The 22,046-nt window shown below is 43.5% G+C and overlaps 1 protein-coding gene across 5 annotated transcripts in view; it reads right to left on the bottom strand.

Moving 5' to 3' along the window:
* The window catches only part of GRAMD4 (GRAM domain containing 4), a 129,920-nt gene that overhangs the window by 4,144 nt on the left and 103,730 nt on the right, over positions 1-22,046 (bottom strand). For all 5 annotated transcript variants that reach the window (XM_053256508.1, XM_053256506.1, XM_053256510.1 and 2 more), the window contains 4 exons: positions 14,508-14,655; positions 13,928-14,021; positions 12,211-12,295; positions 9,499-9,567 (listed from right to left, as the gene is read on the bottom strand). In XM_053256508.1, coding sequence (XP_053112483.1) covers positions 9,499-9,567; positions 12,211-12,295; positions 13,928-14,021; positions 14,508-14,655 — 396 coding nt within the window. The remainder of the gene's footprint in view (positions 1-9,498; positions 9,568-12,210; positions 12,296-13,927; positions 14,022-14,507; positions 14,656-22,046) is intronic.

Here is a 22,046-nt window from a genome sequence, read left to right as displayed (position 1 = left end):
GAAAGAAGTCAACAACAAGAATGATCAAAATATGGAAATTCCTGTGATTCAGTGAGAATTCAGTTATTCTTACTACTTGCCTTCAATACAATAAGCCTGCTCACTAATCTTTCCAAAATTAGCACACCTCTCCATAGTGACCAACAGAAGGCACTGATAGGACTTGCCATTCCATTTCTTTTATAAAATACTTATTTTATTGATTTTTTAATACCACACAAGAAAAATTAAATGTATTTTCCCTTCAAATGGGGAAAAAATCCCCTTATAAAGGTTGCAGATTTCAGGACAACAATAAATGAATTACAGTAGAAAAAAGGTTGGAAGGGTGGTTAGAAACTGACAAAACCAGTCTGTTGCAAAGGACAAAGTTACTGAATGTGGTGTAGAGATTTTATGAACCCAATTAGAAACATCTTTATCAAAAAGAGGAGTTGTGACTAAACTATGTAGTCAGTCCTTTATGTTCTTTTTTGAATCCCAGGCTATTGGGTCCCACAGGATTCCAAGAAGGCTTAGAAGGTTTTGGGGCTCGTTCTGCAATAATGAACTCACCAGGGCAATAGACAAGATTACTCCTAAGCACCATTTCTGACCAACTTCCAAATTAGCCCTTGGTATATGGAAGAACTATGGGGGCTGGAGCAGCAAGGTAAACAGCTCGAGCTGAAGTGGAGAAAGACTCAGCTTGAATCCAAGAGATTACAACATAGAGCATGTTTGAAGGTCTATGCTCTGGCAATGCATGCTGCAAAGAAACAGTTCTTTTCTACCCATATTGCTTCTGCAAGCTCACGTCCAGTGATGTCTAGGGTTGTAAGAGGACTAATACAGTCCTCTTAGGCCCCTCCTCTCCTGAATGAGTATTTGGATCCATCAGTTACCCATTGTGACATTTTTAATGAGTTTTTTGCAGATAAAATCTTTTGTACTCAAGCTTAACTAAACTCTACAGCAGGGCTGCTCAGCTTTGCCCCTCCTGTGGATGTTGGCCTACAACTCCCATAATCCCTGACAACCAGCTGGGGGGCCTAAGTTGAGCAGGCCTGCTCGACAGTTACAGAGTCTATTGTGGAGGTGTCCAGCAGCTCCTCTTGTGTGGTTAAACTGGATCAATTTCAGTTTGTGACTCCCGAGGATGTGGCAAGATACTTGGGACACTGCGCCTCACCACCTGTTCTCTCGACCCTTGCCCAACATGGCTTATATGATCTAGCAGTGAGGTTATTGGAGAGGGCCTCATTAAGATCATTAATACTTCTCTGAGGGAGGGCAGGATGCCTCCTTGTCTCAAGGAGGCAATTATTAGACCACTCTTGAAGAGGCCTGCTTTGGAACCCTCAGATTTGGGCAATTATACTTGCTGTGATTTTTTGAATGACTTTTTTGCCCATAAAATCTCTCAGATTCGGGCCGAGCTGGATACTACAACTGCTGCAGAGTTTACTGTGGAGGTGTCAGCAACTCCCCTATTAGACTGGATTATTTTCAGTTTGTGACTCCTGAGGAAGTGTACAAACTGCTTCAGACTGTTTGTCCTACAACCTGTTCTCTTGACCCTTGCCCAACTTGGCTTATCTCATCTGATAATCATATCAGAGAGGGTATGATAAATATTATAAATGCTTCTCTGAAGGAGGGCAGGATGCCTCCTTATCTTAAGGAGGTTATTAAACCACTTTTGAAGAAACCTGCATTGGATGCCTCGGAGTTAGCTAATTACAGACATGCTTCTAATCTTCCACGGTTGGGCAAGGTGATTCAGCAGGTGGTGGCCTCTCAGTTTTGGATTATGCAGATTATTCTAGAGCCATTTCAAGCTGACTTTCGTGTGGGCTATGGGGTTGAGACTGCCTTGGTTGGTCTGATGGATGATCTCCAACTGGCTATTGACAGAGGGAACTTGACTCTGCTGATCCTTTTGGATTTCTTACAGCTTCCAATACCATCGACTATGGTATCCTTCTGGACTGCCTGAGGGAGGTGGGACTGGGTGGCACTGTGTTATAGTGGTTCAGCTCCAACCTCTGGTAGATTCCAGATAGTGTCGCTTGGAGACTGTTGCTCTGCAAAGCGAGGGATTAAAGTGTGGAGTTCCACAAGGCTCCATACTCTTAAAGAGCTCCTAGGCTCTTTTACATCTACATGAAACTGCTGGGAGAGATCATCAGGTGGTTTGGTGCAGAGTGTTAGCAAAATGCTGATGACACTCAGATCTACTTCTCCATGTCAACCTCATCAGGAAATGGCATACCTTCCCTAAATGCCTGCCTGGAGGCAGTAATGAGTAGGGATGTGCACACTGGTTCGATGTTGAATGTATTCAACGTCAAACGTATTCAGCTTGACAGCTTGGGGTCAAACCAAACCATCCCCTGTTCAGTTTGACCTGGACCAAACACCCCCTGACTGTTCAGGGGTGGGTGGGTTTGTGGACTTTTTTTTTTAAAAAGGTTACTTACTTGTTGGAGGTGGCGGGGGGGGGGGGTCCGCAGAAGCTCCCCCTCTCCCCACCTGCCTCCCTTGCAGCCCAAACCAGCCCATTCGGCCGGCGCTTCGGCCCATTCAGGCCTTCCCCTTTGGCAGGGTGGCCAATTTGGAGGCTGCTGTGCCTCTGCAATTGGCCTCTGCATGGCCTGGGTCACGGTTTTGGCTGCAAGGGAGGCCGGCGGGGAGAGAGGAAACCTCCGCAGACCCCCCCCCCCCACGCCTCCAACAACTCCCCCAAAGGGGGTAAGTAACATTTTTTATTATTTAAAAAATAATGTTTGTGACCCCGCCCTGGACTGAACTGGGGAGGGTTCGAGGGGGTGTCAGACCGAACTAGCCCAGTCCAGTTTGAGTCCACTCTGGACTCAAACCAAACCGAGCCAGCCAGTTCTGTGCACACCCCTAGTAATGAGCAGGATAAGCGATAATAAACTGAATTTGAATCCAAATAAAGAGGTACTGATTGTGTGGGGTCGTGGCCTCAAAGATGGTTTAGATCTGCCTGTTCTGGATGGGGTTACACTCACCCCAAAGATCAGGTACATAGCTTGGGGGTGCCCCTGGACTCAGCTTTCCCTGGTTTCTGGGGTTGAGGCAGTGGCCAGGAGCACTTTTTATCAGCTTTGGCTGATAGGACAGCTACATCCATTTCTAGAGGTAAATGACCTTAAAACAGTGGCTTTTAAGTAACCTCCAACCTTGACTACTGGTTTTACCAGGCTTTAAGTTGGTAACCTCCAGGCTTGACTACTGCAATGCACTCTACATGGGGCCGCCTCTGTAAATAGTCCGGAAACGACAATTCGTATAGAATGCGGCAGCCAGACTGGTATCTGGGGCGACACGAAGGGAACACATAACACTGGTTTGAAAGAACTGCACTGGCTACTGATATGTTTCCAGGTGAAATACAAAGTGCTGGTTATTACCTATAAAGTCCTTAACGGCTTGAGTCCAGGCTATTTAAGAGCATCTCCTTTGTCATAAACGCTGCTGCCTTTTACAATCTTCTGGAGAGGTCTGGTTATGGCTGCCACCAGCTCGTTTGGTGGCAACTCAGGACCAGGCTTTCTGTGGCTGCCCCAGGGATTTGGAATATGCTCCCTGCTGAAATAAGAGCATCTCTGTTTTCAGGAAGACCCTCAAGACTCTCCTGTTCTTGTAAGCTTTTAATTAGCATTTTAGTAAATTTAATTGTTTTAATAACTGTTTTATACTATTGTTTTTATTGTGTATCATGTATTTTAATCAGTGCTGACTTTTAAATATTATAGTTTTGCACACCTACAGTTTTGCACACCTAGAGGTGTGCATATCAGGCGGTATACTAACTAACTAACTGGCCTGTCTCCAACCTCCCATGGTTGGGCAAGGTGATCAAGAGGGTGGTTTTGTCTTAACTCCATGTTGTCTTGGACTGAAGCGGATTGTCGGGACCCATTTCAAATTGGCTTTCAGGCAAGCCATGGAGTTGTGTCGGCTTTGGTTGGCCTATTGGATGATCTACAATTAGGAATTGATGGTGGCAGTTGCAGCGGGGGGGAGGGTGACTGTTGATCCTTTTGGATCTCTTGATGGCTTTTAGTACCACCAACCATGGTATTTTCCTGGGGCTCCTCAAGGGGATAGGAGTGGGAGGCATGGCTTTGCAGTGGTTCCACTCCTACCTTTTGAGTAGGTTCCAGATGGTGTCACTTTGAAACTCTTGCTCTTCAAAATAAGAGGTATGGTATGGAGTCCTGCAAGGCTCCATACTGTCTACAAATGTTTTTTTTTAACATCTACATGAAACCACTGGGAGAGATAATCAGGGGATTTGTGCAGGGAGTTATCAGTATGCTGATGACACACAGATCTATTTAGAACACAAGAACAGCCCTGCTGGATCAGGTCCAAGGCCCATCTAGTCCAGCATCCTGTTTCACACAGTGGCCCACCAGATGCCGCTGGAAGCCTACAGGCAGGAGTTGAGGGCATGCCCTCTCTCCTGCTGATACTCCCCTGAAACTGGTACTCAGAGGCATTCTGCTTTTGAGGCTGGAGCTAGCCTATAGCCCTCCAACTAGTAGCCGCTGATAGACCTCTCCTCCCTGAAATTATCCAAACCTCTCTTAAAGCCACCCAGGTTGTTGGCTGTCACCACATCTTGTGGCAGATAATTCCACAAGTTGATTATGCGTTGTGTGAAAAAGTATTTCCATTTGCTGGTCCTAAATTTCCTGGCAATCAATTTCATGGGATGACCCCTGGTTCTAGTGTTATGTGAGAGGGAGAAGAATCTCTCTATCCACTTTCTCCACACCATGCATGCTTTTATAGACCTCTATCACGTCTCCCCACAGTAGTCTTTTTTCTAAGCTAAATAGCCCCAGGTGTTGTAGCCTTGCCTCACAAGAAGGCCCCTGCTCTAGGCCCCTGATAATCTTGGTTGCCCTCTTCTGCACCTTTTCCTGTTCTATTTCTCCATGTCAACTTCCTCAGGAAATGTCCTAACCTCCATAAATGCTTGTCTGGAGGCAGTAAAGGGCTGGATGAGGGAGAATAAATGGAGTTACTCATTGTGGGTGGTTGAGACTTAGGAAGTGGTTTATAACTGCCTGTTCTGGATGGGGCTGCACTCCCCCGGAAGGAGCAGGCACTTCTGGGAGTACTTCTGGACCCAAACCTCTCCATGATTTCTCCAGTTGAGGCAATGTCCAGAAGGGCTTTCTATCAGATTTGGCTGATTCAACAGCTATGTCCATTTCTGGAGATAAATGACCTTAAAACAGTGGTACACATGCTAGTAACATCCAGGTTTGACTACTGCAATGTGCTCTACATTCGGCTGCCTTTATACACAATTCAGAAACTGCTGTTAGTACAGAATGCAACAGCCAGCTTGGTCTCCGGAGTTTCCCAAAGAGATCATATTACACCCATTTTAAAAGAACTAGACTGGCTGCCAATCAGCTTCCACGTGAAATAGAAAGTGCTGGTTATTGCCTATAAAGCCCTAACCAGCTTGAGTCCGTGGTATTTAAGAGAGCGCCTTCTTCTTCATCAACCCCAACTCCTGTTAAGATCATCTGGGGTGGTCCAGTAGCGGTTGCCACCGGCTCAGTTGGTGGCAACTCGAAACTGGGCCTTTTCTAGAGTTGCCCTGGGACCCTGCGACATGCTTCCTAACAAAATTAGAGTCCCCCCTTCTCTGAATGTTTTTAAGAAGGACCCTCAAAGCATATCTGTTTAGTCAGGCTTTTAGTTTACAGTTTTAAAGGTTAGAGTTTTTATTGTAACCATTTAAATTGTTCTAATTATGTTAATGTTTTAATTGTTTTTATATTGTGAACTGCCCAGGGAGCTTTTTGTATGGGGCGGTTTACTAACTAACTAACTAACTAACTAAATAAATAAAATAAAAACCTCATGACTGAATTGTCTAATTTATTCCAATGGTGCTTAGTCATTACCTAGTCTGGATCCTGCCCATTATGAGCACAATTATTGATTTCATTTCATTTTTTACTTTGCTATGTTGCCTTTTTTAGCCTATATCCCTACAATGAGCAAGAGCTCAAAATTTTATAGCATTTTGTCATATGGACTATAATCTTATGTTCACAATTACTTGGGAATAACTTCAACATAAATAATGGTAACATTTCCATGTAAATATGAATAAGACTCAACTGAAGTTGGATAAGGCATACTCATTTTTCTAACATGTATTCAACCCAACCAAGTACTGAACCCAGCACTCCGTTATCCTCATTGGAAAGGCTACATCAGGGCTGCACAACTTCATCCCTCCTGCAGATGTTGGTCTACAGCTCCCATCACCCTTGACTACGTGTGGCTGGGGATTAGGAGAGTTGTGCAGCTCTGATGTAGCCATTCCAGTGAGCTGAAATTAAGAGCTGTCTGTGCTTTGATTTTTCTGGTGGGCATGATGTTTTCCTTGGATGGTGTGTTTACCAGTCAAGGAGATGGAAGTTGGAGGCAAATGCACAGAAACATGCTCTTCATATTTTCTTAGCCAGGTCCCATTGGTGTACAATTCTAACAATCAAGGGCACAAGAGTCTTGCTTTTCTGGAATTTTAGCATTAGTATCTTACATTTCAGAAAATTGTGAAAATTCATGTGAACAGTGAAGAACAGCAGTTCAGCAACTGTTAAAACTATCTATTAGGGATGTGCAAAACGTTTCGGGCACAGAACGATCTGTGCCTGAAACGACCAATTTCGGGTGATTCGGAGCCGAACTGAATCACCCCCGACGATTCCCGAAAAATATCGGACCTGAAACGAATCACCCCTGTTTCGGGTCCGAATTTTTTGGGTGTTTCGGGTCTCCTTTTTGTGCCCCAGAAAAGTGCCAGCCTTGTCTTCTTCTTCCCCCTCCGTTTTCAGTTTGACGTCTCTTTGAATTTCCTGCCTTTTTGCCTCCATTGATTTCAATGCAGAAATTGCTTTCCTGTCACTTTAATTGAAAAGGTCCTGGGGCCAAAAGAGTGGGGTGGGGTGGTAGTGCCCAATGGGTGGAGGCTACCACCCTAATTACAGAGTAATTGGGCAGAGGGCTGATTTTTGGTGATTTTTTGAGAGTTTTAGTGTCTATGGGGCAAATTGGGGCAGAAAGTAGGATCTGGGGCAGAAGGGTGGGGTGGGGTGGTAGTGCCCAATGGGTGGAGGCTACCACCTGAATTCCAAGGGGATTGGGCAGAGGGCTGATTTTTGGTGAATTTCAGAAGTTTAAGCGTTTTTAAGGTTTCCCCCCTTTAGGTATAATCACTTCACGTCGGGGGGGAAGGGGTGGCCTAGAGTGGGATGGGCTTGGTGGTGGTGTGGGGTAGGGGCAAGGAAGCTACCTGAATTTTTTCAAAGGATTTAGGCAGAGGGCTGATTTTTGGTGATTTTATTTGTTGGAGTTTTGTTGCTTCTGAGGTGTTCTGAGTGTCGATTCTGTGATAGCAAATGAGATTTTCAATGACACACCATGAATCCACTCTCATCTGCTATCATAGAATCTAAACCTTAAAGACATGTGAACTTCAACAATTCACCAAAAATCAGCCCTCTGCCCAAATCCTTTGAAAAAATTCAGGTAGCTTCCTTGCCCCTACCCGGCACTACCACCAACCCCACACCACTCTAGGCCACCCCTTTCCCCCTGACGTGAAGCGATACACCCTCCATTCTACCTAATGGGGGAAAACCTTAAAAACACGTAAACTTCAGAAATTCACCAAAAATCAGCCCTCTGCCCAATCACTCTGCAATTGGGGTGGTAGCCTCCACCCATTAGGCACTACCACCCCACCCCACTCTTTTGGCCCAGATCCCACTTTCTGCCCCCGATCTGCCCCAAAGACACTAAAATTTCAAAAAATAACCAAAAATCAGCCCTTTGCCCAATCCCCCTGAAATTTGGGTGGTAGCCTCCACCCATTGGGCACTACCACCCCACCCCACTCTTTTGGCCTCAGGACCCATTTTTTTACCCGAATAGATTCAGATTCGGGTTAATCCGAATCCAAACCGAATCAGGGGTGATTCGGGTGGGCAAAATTCGGGCACAGAACAGAACAGAGGTGTTTCGGTTCGGGTCCGAACTGAAACATGGAAAATCTGAATTGCACACCCCTACTATCTATGCGCCAGTCTACGGAGTGGTGGACAGACTGTCTAATTTAAGGATTATGTGCACATTCGCAATATTGGTGCATACCCCTACAATTTACATATGCTTTCAGAGTGAGGTGCAGAAATTACTAAACATATTGCAATGAAATATTGCCTCCAGTTTCAAGAGATCTATTACAGGACAACATGTATAAGAAAGTCACAGAGCAAAGCCATTGCCAGTTTCCCCTCATATCACCTCAGGAGTGCTGTGCATCAATGCTGAATCAAGCATAAATATAAAGTATTAATTGCAAGGAGGGTTTATCAAAATGCACTAGGATTTCATTCATTTAAAAATATGTATGCCCTGCTCTTCAGGCCAAAGGCCAAGGCTGCACAACTTTGATCCTCCAGCTGTTTTGGGACTTCATTTCAAATCATCCCCAGTGGCTGATCGTCAAGGATTATAAGAGCTGAAGTCCAATATCTGCAGGCTGGCCAAAGTTGTGCAGACCTGCCATAGGCCCTACAAGGCAGCCAAATACCTAATGTTAAAACCCGTCAAGTAAAATCACCGCTAGATTAACAATAGTAATCAACTGGAAGCAAAAAGTCAAGAAAAACAACTTTAAGAATAGCTAATAAACCTAACGAACACATTCATCATTAACTTCAATAATTAACTCATTATTAACTATTAACAGTTAATCAACTAAAAAAAATAGTCAAAGGAAAGCCCAGCGGCGGAGCCACCATTGAGCAAACGGGTCCAAAGAACCCAGGCCACTGCTCCTCAAGGGCCACGCCTTGTGCGCGACATGCCCCCTGCATCAGATGTGGGGGTGTGGTTTAGCTCCCAAACAGCACTGCACGGCCCCTTTGGGAGCTAAATCAGCCGACACTGCATTCACAATACAGCCAGAGCGGCTCTCTCTGCCTCTTAAAGGCAGGGAGAGCCACTCCTTGCCATGCTGCAAATGCAGTGCTGGATGGATTTAGCTCCCAAATGGGGCCGTGCAGCCCAGTTTGGGAGCTAAACCAAGCTTACATCTTACATTGGACTCAGGGAGTGTGGCTAACCACTCCCTAGGTGAGATGCTGATGCAGGGCCAGGGGGCCATGGCAGCGGGCTGGACCTGGGCCACCGCTGGCCTCCCTCTGCGCCTGGGAAAGCCTCTCAGTCTCAGAAAGCCCTTAAAGCTCTCTGAAATACATCTGCTTTACCCTGCTGCTGAATAGCCAGCAGACACAAATTCAAGTCCAGCTGCAATGAAAGTGCCCCCCAAACTGAAGAGTCATCATACTATTCACATTTCTGGTAGAACGGATAACCAATAGGCACAAATGGTAGTGTTAAAGTTTGGTCATGCGGACAATATATTTCTACCTGCCTACTTACTTTCTGAGTAGATGGTGTTGATACTGCGATACCCATCCCAGATCCTGGGAGAACAGACAGCACTTTGTACTAAAAACACAAAAAGACACAGCAATATTGACATACTGAGCCATTACAAGCAGACACTACAGATCATTTCCATATCACCTTCAGATTTGACCAGTGCTGAATTCTGGAAATCAGCATATCAGGAGAACTATCTAAAGATAGTGCTAAAGAATTTGGGGTTTTTTAAGGTGTGCTGGGTTTACAGTGGCCATGAAAATATGCTGTCATAGGTGGCTTGTGATAATGACTGAGAAGTATCTCTGAGTTGTTGCCCTCACAGGAATGAAGCAGATCAGGGAAGTGCTCACCTTGCCACTTGAGGCATGTACAGAGCTTCAGTTCTCTAGTCAAAGAATACTGTTCCCCAGCTAGAGACAAATGAAGTCAAATGTAGAGTCCTGCATTTCAAAATAAAAATCAAATGCACAAGTACAGAATGGGGGAGACCTGACTTGGCAGCAATTACTTGTGAGAGGACAATAAGTGGACAATAAGTTGAACATAAGCCAGCAGTGTGATGCAGCAGCTAAAAAACCTAATGCAATGTAGGCTGCGTTAATAGAGGCAGAGAGTCCAGATCACGAGAAGTAATCATTCCACTCTATTCTGCACTGGTTAGATGGAATACTGAATCCAATTCTGGGTCCTGCATTTTAAAGATGTTGATAAGCTGGAACGGTTTCAGAGAAACAAAGATGGTAAGGGATCTTGAAACCAAGGCCTATGAGGAACAGTTGAAGGAGGTGGATAGGTTTATCCCAGAGATAAGTAGACTAAGAAGAGATATGATGGCTAATGTTGAAGAGCAGACTTATTCTCTGTTGTTGTTGAGGGCAAGACTAGAAACACTGGGTTGAAATTACAAGGAAGCAGTTTCCTGTAAACAGTTTCCTACACTAAGCAGTGGGCTGGGCTAGAAGACTCCCAGCTCAGAAATTCTAGGAGGCAAATCAAATCTATGATTCTTTCTTTCTTTACCTCCGGACTCTAAATATTAACTCACATCAAAAACAATGAGCTTTTCTTGAAGGATGGTTAGTGGGGATGCCAGAAATCCTATAAGCTCATCCCTAGGGTCTTCACTAAGAAGGGTGTTTCGAGAGGGATGACAGAGGAGCAACAGCAGGATAGAAGGCAAGATCTCACTCCCTGCCTGTGGTCTTCTCTGAGGCATCTGGTGCTGGACTAGACAGGCCTTGGGCTTCATCCAGCAGGGCTGTTCTTATGACACTAGGACGTAAGAACAGCCCTGCTGGATCAGGCCCAAGGCCTATCTAGTCCAGCATCCCGTTTCGCACAGTGGCCCACCAAATGCCTCTGGGAAGCCCACAGGCAAGAGGTGAAGCCATGCCCTCTCTTTTGCTGTTGCTCCCCTGCAACTGGTATTGAGAGGCATCATGCCTCTTAGGCTGGAGGTGGCCTATAGCCACCAGACTATAGCCATTGATAGACCTGTCCTCCATGAATTTGTCTAAGCCCCTTTTAAAGCCATCCAAGCTAGTGGCCATCACCACATTCTGTGGTAGAGAATTCCATAGATTAACTATGTGCTGTGTGGAAAAGTACTTCCTCTTGTCAGTCCTAAATTTCCCAACTTTCAATTTCATATGGAATTATAAAAGTGGGCGAATTGTGATGCCATACGCCTGCAGAAGCAAGTGACCAAAGCCCATCACCTTCCAGCTGAACTGCTGCAAAATTTAAGTAATGAATTCCAATCATTACCTCCTCTTACAGATTAAGCAAACTAGTCTATAGTGTCACAATATATTGTCACATTTAGTGTATCATATTGTCACAATTATTTTTTATTTATAAAGTGCTTGAAATGTCTAAGTAGTAAAGTGTGCCGTCGAGTCAGTGTCGACTCCTGGTGACCACAGAGCCCTGTGATTGTCTTTGGTAGAATACAGGAGAGGTTTACCACTGCCATCTCCCATGCAGTATGAGATGATGCCTTTCAGCATCTTCCTATATCGTTGCTGCCCAAAATAGGTGTTTCCCATAGTCTATGAAACATACCTGCAGGGATTTGAACCAGCAACTTCTGGCTTGCTAGTCAAGTCATTTCCCTGCTGTGCCATTAGGTGGCTCATCTAAGTAGTAAGTACTATAAAGAAATTTAAAAACAGAACAGTCCCTGTCTAGAAGATTACAATCTAGGAATAAAGACAAAATACATTGAGGAAGGGAAAGAAATAGTAAAAGAAGAGGATAATTAACTGGAAGAAGCCAAAGAGAAAGAAATCTTGGGCAGCAAGAAGATTGGTACCTGTCATTGGTATCTAATATCTTAATACAAACTTTAAAATAATGTATTCCAAGTTCCACAGAAAGATATTATGAAAGGGTGACCAAAACTAAGCACATAAGTCCGATTTAATCCAATGAAGTTTTCATGAGATAGTGCACTTAACTCTCCCAGAGGTCACTATCCTATGCATATTTTACTCAGAAGTCTTAATGTGTACTATGGGATTTACTCCCATGTAAATGTGCCTAGGAATGAGTTTTAAGTGCTTAATTTGGCTTAACCAAGCCTCTTTGTGTAAAACTCAAAAAGTTCATATACCATTTCATATGCACCATACAAGAGTTTAACCACAAAAATAGTAGTCACCCTTCCCAAAACAACAAAAAAACCTCTGATCACTATAGACATACCTTTTGAATATCCGTTATATCTGCTAGTTTTATAACTTTATTTCTTTTAGAGGAGCCTGATTTGGAGCTTTCAAAGCATAAGTAACTGAAGGAAGACAAGGAAAGAGAATGTATACAATATAGTCATTTGAAAATGAAATTATTTAAACACTGCCATTAACGCTGGCATCATCGCTTTAGAAATTTCCCCCCAAATATTTTTACAAGTTAATTTGTGAAAAGCAAATTTTTCTGAGTTGATTTTGAAATCACGAAGCTTCCACACTAAGTTGAACATCTGAACATGTTACAAAATATCATTTTACATTCTACTTTGGCATTACAATAAAAACATGCATTTGTTGCATAAATACAAGTATCCCCCATGCATTAAGTAGACTATCCTGAAACCTCTTCCTTAATAAATGCCATACTACCTAATTATCTTTGCCACTAGATGCCACAAATCGTTTTAGGTTTTACAAAGATAATTTTCAAAGTACTCAGAAACAAAACTTCAATTCTGTCTTTTTTTGTGGAATATAATACAATTCTGTTCATGCCAAAACAGGGACATACTATCTCACAGACACAAAAAGTTATTCTGCAAAAAGTACTTCCTTTTTCCAGGATAATGGAGATTGTCTGCAGGGGAAATGCAACCCCCGCCATGCATACTTCACTCACTTTTTCACCTCCCAATCTGCATCCTGAATCAGCTGCTGATTCAGTAGGATCCCACCTACCCACCCCATCATTTTTCTTTCTGTCAATAGTGAAGTTGTCAATCATATTTGGCTATATAATGATATCATTGAGAGTAAGCCAAGCTAATTCAGAGCAAGGGAAATACTTATGGCATTTGAAATGTTCTCTCTGAATCAATTTTGTTTCCCTTTAGTGATGTTATCACACAGCCAAATCTAATTGGAGATTATCAATATCTATATTAATAACTTTTTAACCTCAAAGACAATGCACAACTCATAACAAACCAAATATAACTACCCCCCTTAAGCCCGCCACCTTTTGCAACAAAAGGGTTTACTATAGTAAGTTTGGCTTAGCCCTTTTCAAGTGCTTTTGCAAGTGTTCGGCACTGGACAATCTCCAAATACTCTGAAATGTGCTAAGTGCACAGAAGCACTTATGTATTAAAGCAGGTTATTTAAGAGATATCATCAGGGTTACAATAGGTCTAAGTTCTGAAGCATTCTTCATCACTTTGAAGGCAACAGAAATCCAGCTACTTCAATTCCTTCTTGTTTTGCTAAACCTTATCCCCTCTCTGTCTCTCTAAGGATCATCATAAATCTGACCCATGGATCAGATTATACAGCTGCACTTTGGCATCTCTTTTCCAACCCATTAAGTCCAATTCTCGTATTACTTTTGAGGTGGTTACTATTTCATGAGTTGACTTCACCACATATTAAATGTGAATTTGCCCACTTGCAGCAAGAGCCAGCATTTATCATGTAAGAAGAACCCACTGAAAATCAAACTCTGTAATGATGTGGGGTCGGTGGCTCTTTTTCTGAAGGGGCTTATGCATTTTTCTGATGTTGGTGTGAAATATGTTAACCTGCTCCTCCCATCACCTGGTGCAACAGCATTTGTTATTGGATTAGTTTGAGAACTGTAGGCTTTCCCCTGTTAATTTCCAAAAGCAACACAAGAATTCTCAGTTAGCCACTCCTTCCAATCTCACTTTACTGTAACTTCTGTGAAGACTTACTTTTCAGTAACATAAAGCACTCCATTTCTAATGTAGTCTGTGGGCATCTTCCTGTCTCTGTTAATCAAGCAGCAGCGCCAGCCATTTTCACACACTGCCAAATAAAGACACCAACATTATATTTCATGTGAGTCTTGAAAAATCAAGATGCAGATCTTCAAGTTGGCAGGCAATGCTCCCCAAAATAAGGCATCTTCATTTTTAGAATAAAGTGGCACTTTGGTCTTTGTGGTGATAAACCTCTCTTTATGAAACGAGAACAAAAGTTTCAAAGTGCATACAAAGCTTTTCTAAGCACTGAAGTATTTGTTTCCAGCACTGGATTAAGTTACTTCCTCCACAGGATTATACGTCTTTGCTCCCCGCTCAAATTCATGCTATCACAAAAGGCAAATGAGGCTACGGGCATCAAATTTACTCAGAGAATTTTATAGATATTCAGATAAAAGATTAATTTGACCTCTTGCCCATAGAACTTGCCAGCAGATAACGTTACAGAATGGTTCATTTCTGAGTAGTGCTTCTCTGCACAAACACTTTTATTTACACCCAACACCAGCTTTTACATCTGTGTCAATACCTGCCAAAGGGCGCTCATTTTCAGACAGGTTAAATACTTCATGGAAGTTGCCTCTCTTAGTGGTATGAAAACGGCTGCTGTCTTCATCTCTGTTCACTCCGGCTGGGGCACTTGCACCTACACAGCTTCGTGATGCAGCTGTTTGAAGCTGTAAAAAAACACAAAACTGGATGATTAGTAATACACAACAAATGCATAACACACAAAGGCTTGGCAATGTTATGCACCCCACTGGAGACAACATCCTGCATTTCCTGTTCAGAATCAGCCTTAACCACTGTAAGTTTTTGCTCCAATTCAGCTGCAGGACCTATTCACAATGTTGCCATGTTTGGGAGCAGTATCTCTCCCAAATATCAGAGCCAGTCCATGGAAGACAGTGAGGTCATTCACACAAGCGAAAATTACCTGGGTTTGGAAGCTGTGTATACTCCCAATTTCCAATTGTGTGGAAGCAAGGTTGGAGGAAAACCTAGGTAGAAGTAACTGTGTGGAAGCAAGATAGGAGGAAAACTTACCCAGGTTGTCTTTCTACCTTGTTTCCACACAATCACTTCTACCCAGGTTTTCCTCCTAACCTGCTTCCACACAACTGGAAATTAGGGGCACAAACAGCTCCCAAACCCAGGTAGAACACAGTATGGGTAGAACCTCTATGACTTCAAACTGCAGGTGGGCAGTATGTTGGAATGCTTCTACAGGAGGCATAGCACTCTACATCCACAGAACTAGCACATCAGGAAGAGAGGTCCTAGCTTAGTCCTCTCCTGGATATGTGGTTTCTAAATGCAGGAATTTTTTTTTACAAGAGGCTATATTCAAACATGCAATCCTCCACCTACATTCTGAAGTGGAAAAGTCTCAGCGGGGCTATGTCACAACAACTTTATTCTGTATATTGTAAATTTTGGCTGGGATCCCAAGTGCCGCATGAACTCAGGGGCATTTCAGCTCTCCCCTTCATGAGCTGTTCCCCTAAATGTTGGTAACCCTCCATAGAGCATTCCAAGAGGTATAAGGGGCTGCCACCAGAAGGGGAAACGGTGACCCTTTTGTTCATACACACGAGTATTTTGTGCACACACACACAGGCTTCTCTGGTTCTCTACCACAGTGTATACTGTGGTTGAGATCCACTGTATACGTGGCCATAGTATCCATGGTATAATTGCCTTCAGTATAAGTACTGTGATATCCACAGTATAATGGCCTTCATTTTCCAGCCTTCAGAGACTAAAAGGACTGAATGGCTTGTGCAATTCATCTCCTACCACCAAGCTCAGGAAAACAGGAAATCGGTGCTATGTGATTCTTTTTCATAGCAACTGCAGATTATCAAGGGCATTGTAAAATGTAGAGAAAAGGTAGCAGAATTTCATTTATCCATTACACTTGCATCCTGTTCTACATTTGAGAAGCTTGGAACAGTAGTGAGTTCCTAGGCAGTTTGCTGACTAGACCATGATCCACTTAGCTTTAACACCACTAAAAACATCATGTAGCTTTGTTATCTGGTTGTTCAGTTGAACCCACTTTATTTCTAAGCAATGGCAGCTGTATTCTAACACCTTTCCTACCACTTAACCTTGGAATTCTGGATGTAGCAGCTCCCCATTAAATAAATTTTACTTAAACAATTATGCACTTTAAATCCCATGGTCATCTGTTCATGCCCAACTATTTCTTCAGTTTCAATAAAATTATAACTGAGGATTAGGACATGGCAAAACACATTCAAGGGGACACTAATATCCATATGCAGGACAGCTGGACATACTATTAGTCTACCGTAATATTAGGCTTTAGACAAAGGGTCCTTCCACACCTGCACAGAGTTGTTACACAAAGCATTTCCCTGAAGGCATCTGTACCTGAATACAATTTACCCAAGCACACCAAGGACTTCTTTCAACTAGATGTGGAAATATCACTGCACACAATTCAGAATTATTCTGCTGGCAACAGTGCTTCCAGTCAATATATAATGAGGAACACCACTTACAATGTGCCTCTAAGGGACATAAAATTCAAACCAAGGCCATTCAATATATATGTATTTAAAAACAAAACAAAAGAACAGTTAACTCAACACACAGGCTTACACGAACACACACACACACACACACACAGGGGGGAAAAGGATCAGCTCAATATGAACACAAATGATCAAATTCAAAGAAAGAAAGTTTTCCACGCTAAGATCCATACCTTTTCATGCCCTGACAGCTAGTAGGAAAAGAAAAAACAAACAAACACAAATGTGACAGTGACAAAAGAAAAAAGCAAAATCTATTTTACTGTATCATATACAGAATAAAAACATGAACTGAGTGAAGCTGCAAGATCTTGCTCACATACCAAGAGACTACACACAATGAATGCAATCTTTTAAAACAGAAAAAAGTAGTAACACATCAGTGGTTAGAGCACACCTTTTTCAATTCATTCAAGTTCTGTGTGGCTGGCAAGACCTCCCATCTGGCACCCACCTACCCCCGATACATTAAATGTTCATAGTACCTTCTCTAGTTATTGCTAGATGGCTAGAACAGAACAGACTTGCATTGATGGTTGATAACCACTTTCCTAGACAGATATGTATGTATTAGTTTTTAAGAAGTGTTTATTTTAAGAGGGGGAAAATATAGCTTATCCATGATATTGTTTTGAACATTATTTGGGTTTTAGTTTGGTATTAGTTGAGGAAACTAATTAATCCACTAGTATTAGTTGGGGAAGCAACTGGATAAAGCTATAATGTATAATGCAGACTAAGTGCTCTTTATAGATCCCTTTAATGGACAACAAAAAAAAGAGAGAGTATATAGCTCAACATTTTTGGAAGGAAGATGGTATATAAATCCAATACATACCTAAATAATAAACTGTTAAATGGCCTGAGCCAATTTAGATACTCGGAAAAAGCATGGTAAAGCCCTCTCAGGACTGTACCACTTTGGAATGTGGCTAGGAACTTGTACATTTGGCTACTCCTTCACATCAAAAGGACATCCATTGAATATAAAAAGCTTATTATTGTGGATGAGGGAGCCAACCTAGTATGTATCATGGGTTGGAGAAGGCCAGTGGTCCAGTCTCATCCTAGCTTCTCCCACCAGGGTACTCTGTTGTGGAGCAAGTGAGAGGACATGGGCGAGGAGGTGGAGTGGCTGTGGTCCATAAGAATATTATTTCTCTTACTAGGACTCCCGTCAGGGCAGTAACTTACACCAAATGTGTGTACCTAAGTCTAGGGACCAAGGACAGATTGGGATTTCTGTTGGTGTACCATTCATCCCGCTGCCCAACATAATCCCTAACTGAGCTGACTGACTTGGTTGCAGAGTTGGCACTGGAGCCACCCAAGCTGAGAGTGGTTGGGGACTTCAATGTTCACTTTGGGACCACTTTGTCAGAAGCAGCTCAGGAATTCGTAGCAGCTGTGACACCTATGAGCATGTCCCAAGTGGTCTTGGGACTGACACAAATTGCTGGTCACATGCTGGTTTAGTCTTCTGCTCTGGTCAGGGTGGTGTTCTGTGGATGGGGATGCTTGTGATTTCCCCAATGTCATGGATGGAACACCACCTGGTTAAGGTTGAGCTGACCCACTTCTGTAGTGGTGAAGGACCTATTATTATGGTCCACCTGAAGAGATTATTGGATCGAACAGGATTCCAAGAAGTCTTGGAGGATTTTAAGGTAGGATCCTGTCGACTCTCTGGTTCAGACTTGGAATAATGAACTAACTAGGGCAGTAGACATGATTGCTCCTAAGCGCCCCCCCCCAAACTGCCTCTAAACTAGCCCCTATATAGAAAAGAACTACAGGGGCTGAAGCAGGCAGGCAGAGCACAGGTAGAGAAAGACTCAACTCGAATCTGACAGATTATAGCACAGAGCACATATGAAGATCTATGCTCAGGCAATGTGTCAGCAAAGAAGCAAATCTTCTCTGCACTCATTGCATCTGCAAGCTCACATCCAACAGAGATGTCTCGGGTTGTGAGGGGACTAGTATGTGCCCCTCCTCACTCAAATCAGAATTTAGAGCCATCGGTGACTTGCTGTGACACCTTTATTGAATTTCTTACAGATAAAATCAGATACAACCTGATTTGGATTCCATAGTTACTGCAGTGTCTATTGTGGAGGTGTCCAGCAACGCCTCTTATATGGTTAGGTTAGATCAGTTTCAATTTGAGACTTCCGAGGACATGGACAAGCTGCTTGGAGAAGTTCACTTTACCACTTGTTCTCGACATTTATGACTCATATAATCTAGCAAGGTAATTATTGGAGAGAGTCTTATTAGTGCCTCTCTGAGGGAGGGCAGGATGCCTCCTTGTCTCAAGGATGCAATTGTTACTTTTGAAGAAACGTGCATTAAATCCCCCAGAGCTAGACAATTATAGGTCTGTCTCCAATCTTCCATGGTTGGGCAAGGTGATTTTGCAGATGGTCGCTTTTCAACTCCAGTCAATCTTGGAAGAAGCAGATGATCTGGATCCATTTCAAACTGACTTTCGGGCAGGCAATGGGGTGGAGACTGGCTTGGTCAGCCTGATGATCTCCAGTTGGGAATTGATAGGGAGTGTGACCCTATTGGTCCTCTTGGATCTCTCAGTGGCTTTCAATACCATAAACCATGGTACCCTTCTGGAACGCCTGAGGGGGCTGGGAATGGAAGGTACTGCCATGCAGTGGTTATACTCCTACCTCTCAGGTAGATTCAAAACTGTGTCACTTGGAGATTGTTGCTGCTCAAAGTGAGAGCTAAAACATGGAATCCCACAGGGCTCCATTCTATCTCCAATACTTTTAAATTCTACATGAAATCACTGGGAGAGATCATCAGGAGATTTGGTGCTGGGTGCCATCAATATGCTGATGATGCCCAGATCTATTTCTCCATATCAACTTTAACAGGAGATAGCTTAACCTCTCTATAGTGGTGTGCTTGGTTTTGGTCCAGCCCCATTGGAAAGACCGCCGGACCGTTCCGGAGGTCCGGCGGTCCGGCAGGGGGGGACTGTGACTTTAAGCGGGGGGTATGCAGCGCACGCGCGGCAGCGTCAGAGATGAGCGTGCGTGCCGCGCAGGGCGCATGCACGCCGCGAGCGCTTGTCTCTTTTTAGCCTAATACAAACAACGACGGGGGCAGGGGTGGCAGGGGGAACTCTGCCGCCCCAAGAAGATTTTTCAACGGACGAGCGCCGGAGGGGGAAGAGCGGCGGCGGGGGGGGTAAGTACTACCACCACCACCCCGCTTAAAGTCACAGTCCCCCCCCTGCCAGACCGGGGGGGGACTCCGGAACATGCACACCCCTACCTCTCTAAATGCCTGCTTGGAATCAGTAATGGGCTGGATGAGGGAGAACAAACTGAAGTTGAATCCAAACAAGATGGCGGTACTCATTGTGGGAGGCCGGAACTTAGGAAGTGGTTTAGATCTGCCTAGTCTGGATGGTCTACACTCACCCTGAAAGATCAGGTACATCGCTTGGGAGTACTTCTGGACCCATACCTCTCGCTGATATCTCAGTTTGAGGCAGTGGCCAGGAATTTTTTCGGTTTCGACTAATATGCTAGCAATATCCATTTCTTTAGGAAATGACCTAAAAACAGTGGTGCATAGGCTGATAACATCAAGGCTTGACTACTGCAATGCACTCCACATCGGGCTGCCTTTGTACATAGTTTGGATCACTACAACTGGCGCAGAATGAGGCAGCCAGGTTGGTCAATGGCATACTAGTTATTACCTATAAAGCCCTGAACAGCTTGGGCCCAGGATATTTAAGAGAACGCCTTCTTCTTCATGAACTCTGCTGCCTATTAAGATCACTGGGGGAGGTCTGGTTGTGGTTGCCACCAGTTCACTTTGTGGTGACTCAAAACCGGGCCTTCTCTAGAGTTGCCCTGAGTGTGTTGCCTGGAACACATTCCCAAATGAAATCATAATCTCTCCATCTCTGGTTGTTTTTAAATGACTTTTGAAAACACACCTGTTTCATCAGGCTTTTAGTTTATGATGTGTTTACAGTCATTTTAATCTCTTTTATATTGAGGTTTTAGCCACTGTTTGTTTAGATTGTAAACTGCCCTGAGAATTTATATAGGGTGGTATATAAATGTGTTAAATAAATAGAATAAATCAATCTCAGGAAGAAATTTTCAAGCATAGTCTTCTCCCAGAGGTGCTAATGTTTTCATCTGCAAGGTGCTTTTGAATATTTAAAGCATTCAAAGTATGTCCTCAGATATGGTATAATTCTGACATGGCTGTATCTCCTATTTTTCCTTTAAATATTTGAATCCGCTCCTGATTCAACAGAAGTATGATCTGATCTCTACTCCAGTAAGAGAAACTGAATTTAAATTACTAAATAAATTACACAGATGAATGTACAGAAGCTTCCCTAGAAAAATTCATTCAAGACACAGCTAAGCTGTTTTAGAATTGTTTTTAAAGTCTGGGATCTTAATGTTCATGGCTGAGTTGAATCTTTGTTCAGCTGAAGAGAGGGGTTATGAGAGTGGAGGAGGTGGAGGAGGAAGAGGAAGAGGAGGAGAAATGCTCAGGAGAAGCATTTGAACTCACTACTGCAACACTATTAACCACTGGCTACAGTTTCAGGACCAGAATCTCTCAGAGATCCAGAGAGGACTGGGCCACTTTCAGCTTATAAGGAAAGGGGCTAGCATACCTGCCAACCTACCCTATTTTCTCATTCACCTGAATGGGAAAATTGGAACATGTTGGCAGGTATGCCCTAGCCATAATATATATACTAAAAAAAAAAGACACATGAAAACAAAACAAGACACCAAAAAGTTATAAGGTATCTAAATTTGAGGCCCCCTTTGAGCTTGAGGCCAGGCTTAATGGCCCTCCTCACCCCCCGACTGGCCTTGTTCAGGACTGAAGCAGATACCAGGTTGAAGGCAGCTCTTCCCTGTTCCTGCAGCTTTCTCCACAAGCCCTTAATAGGATCAGGGCATATGATTTAAGTGTTGGCAGTCTTGAAGTTACAATATTACTGTGTTCATGTTTTTCATGAACAGCTGGTATTGGAACAGCCTCCAGGGAGCATATGATTACTGAGGAGCTGTGTAGTTATGGATTCCATGGGAGGGATGGTTTCCGTGTCGCTGAGCTGCTATTATTATTATTACATTTATATCCCGCTCTTCCTCCAAGGAGCCCAGAGCGGTGTACTACATACTTGAGTTTCTCTTCCACAACAACCCTGTGAAGTAGGTTAGGCTGAGAGAGAAGTGACTGGCCCAGAGTCACCCAGCTAGTTTCATGGCTGAATGGGGATTTGAACTCGGGTCTCCCCAGTCCTAGTCCAGCACTCTAACCACTACACCACGCTGGTAAGCATAGGAGAGCAACTAGCTTATGTTGGCGCAAGCAGCAGCAGCAGCAGCAACAACTGCAGGAGCTGCAGAATCCTATGCAGGAACCTAGCATCTTCCTTAGGCACGTATGTGTGCCTACAATGTACATTTGCAGGTCTGTGATCTTGTAAA

This window comes from Hemicordylus capensis, chromosome 5 (genome assembly GCF_027244095.1).
Source record: "Hemicordylus capensis ecotype Gifberg chromosome 5, rHemCap1.1.pri, whole genome shotgun sequence".
Classification (NCBI taxonomy): Eukaryota; Metazoa; Chordata; class Lepidosauria; order Squamata; family Cordylidae; genus Hemicordylus; species Hemicordylus capensis.
Note: the sequence above shows the minus strand (reverse complement) of the source record. Positions and strands in the feature narration are given on the sequence as shown.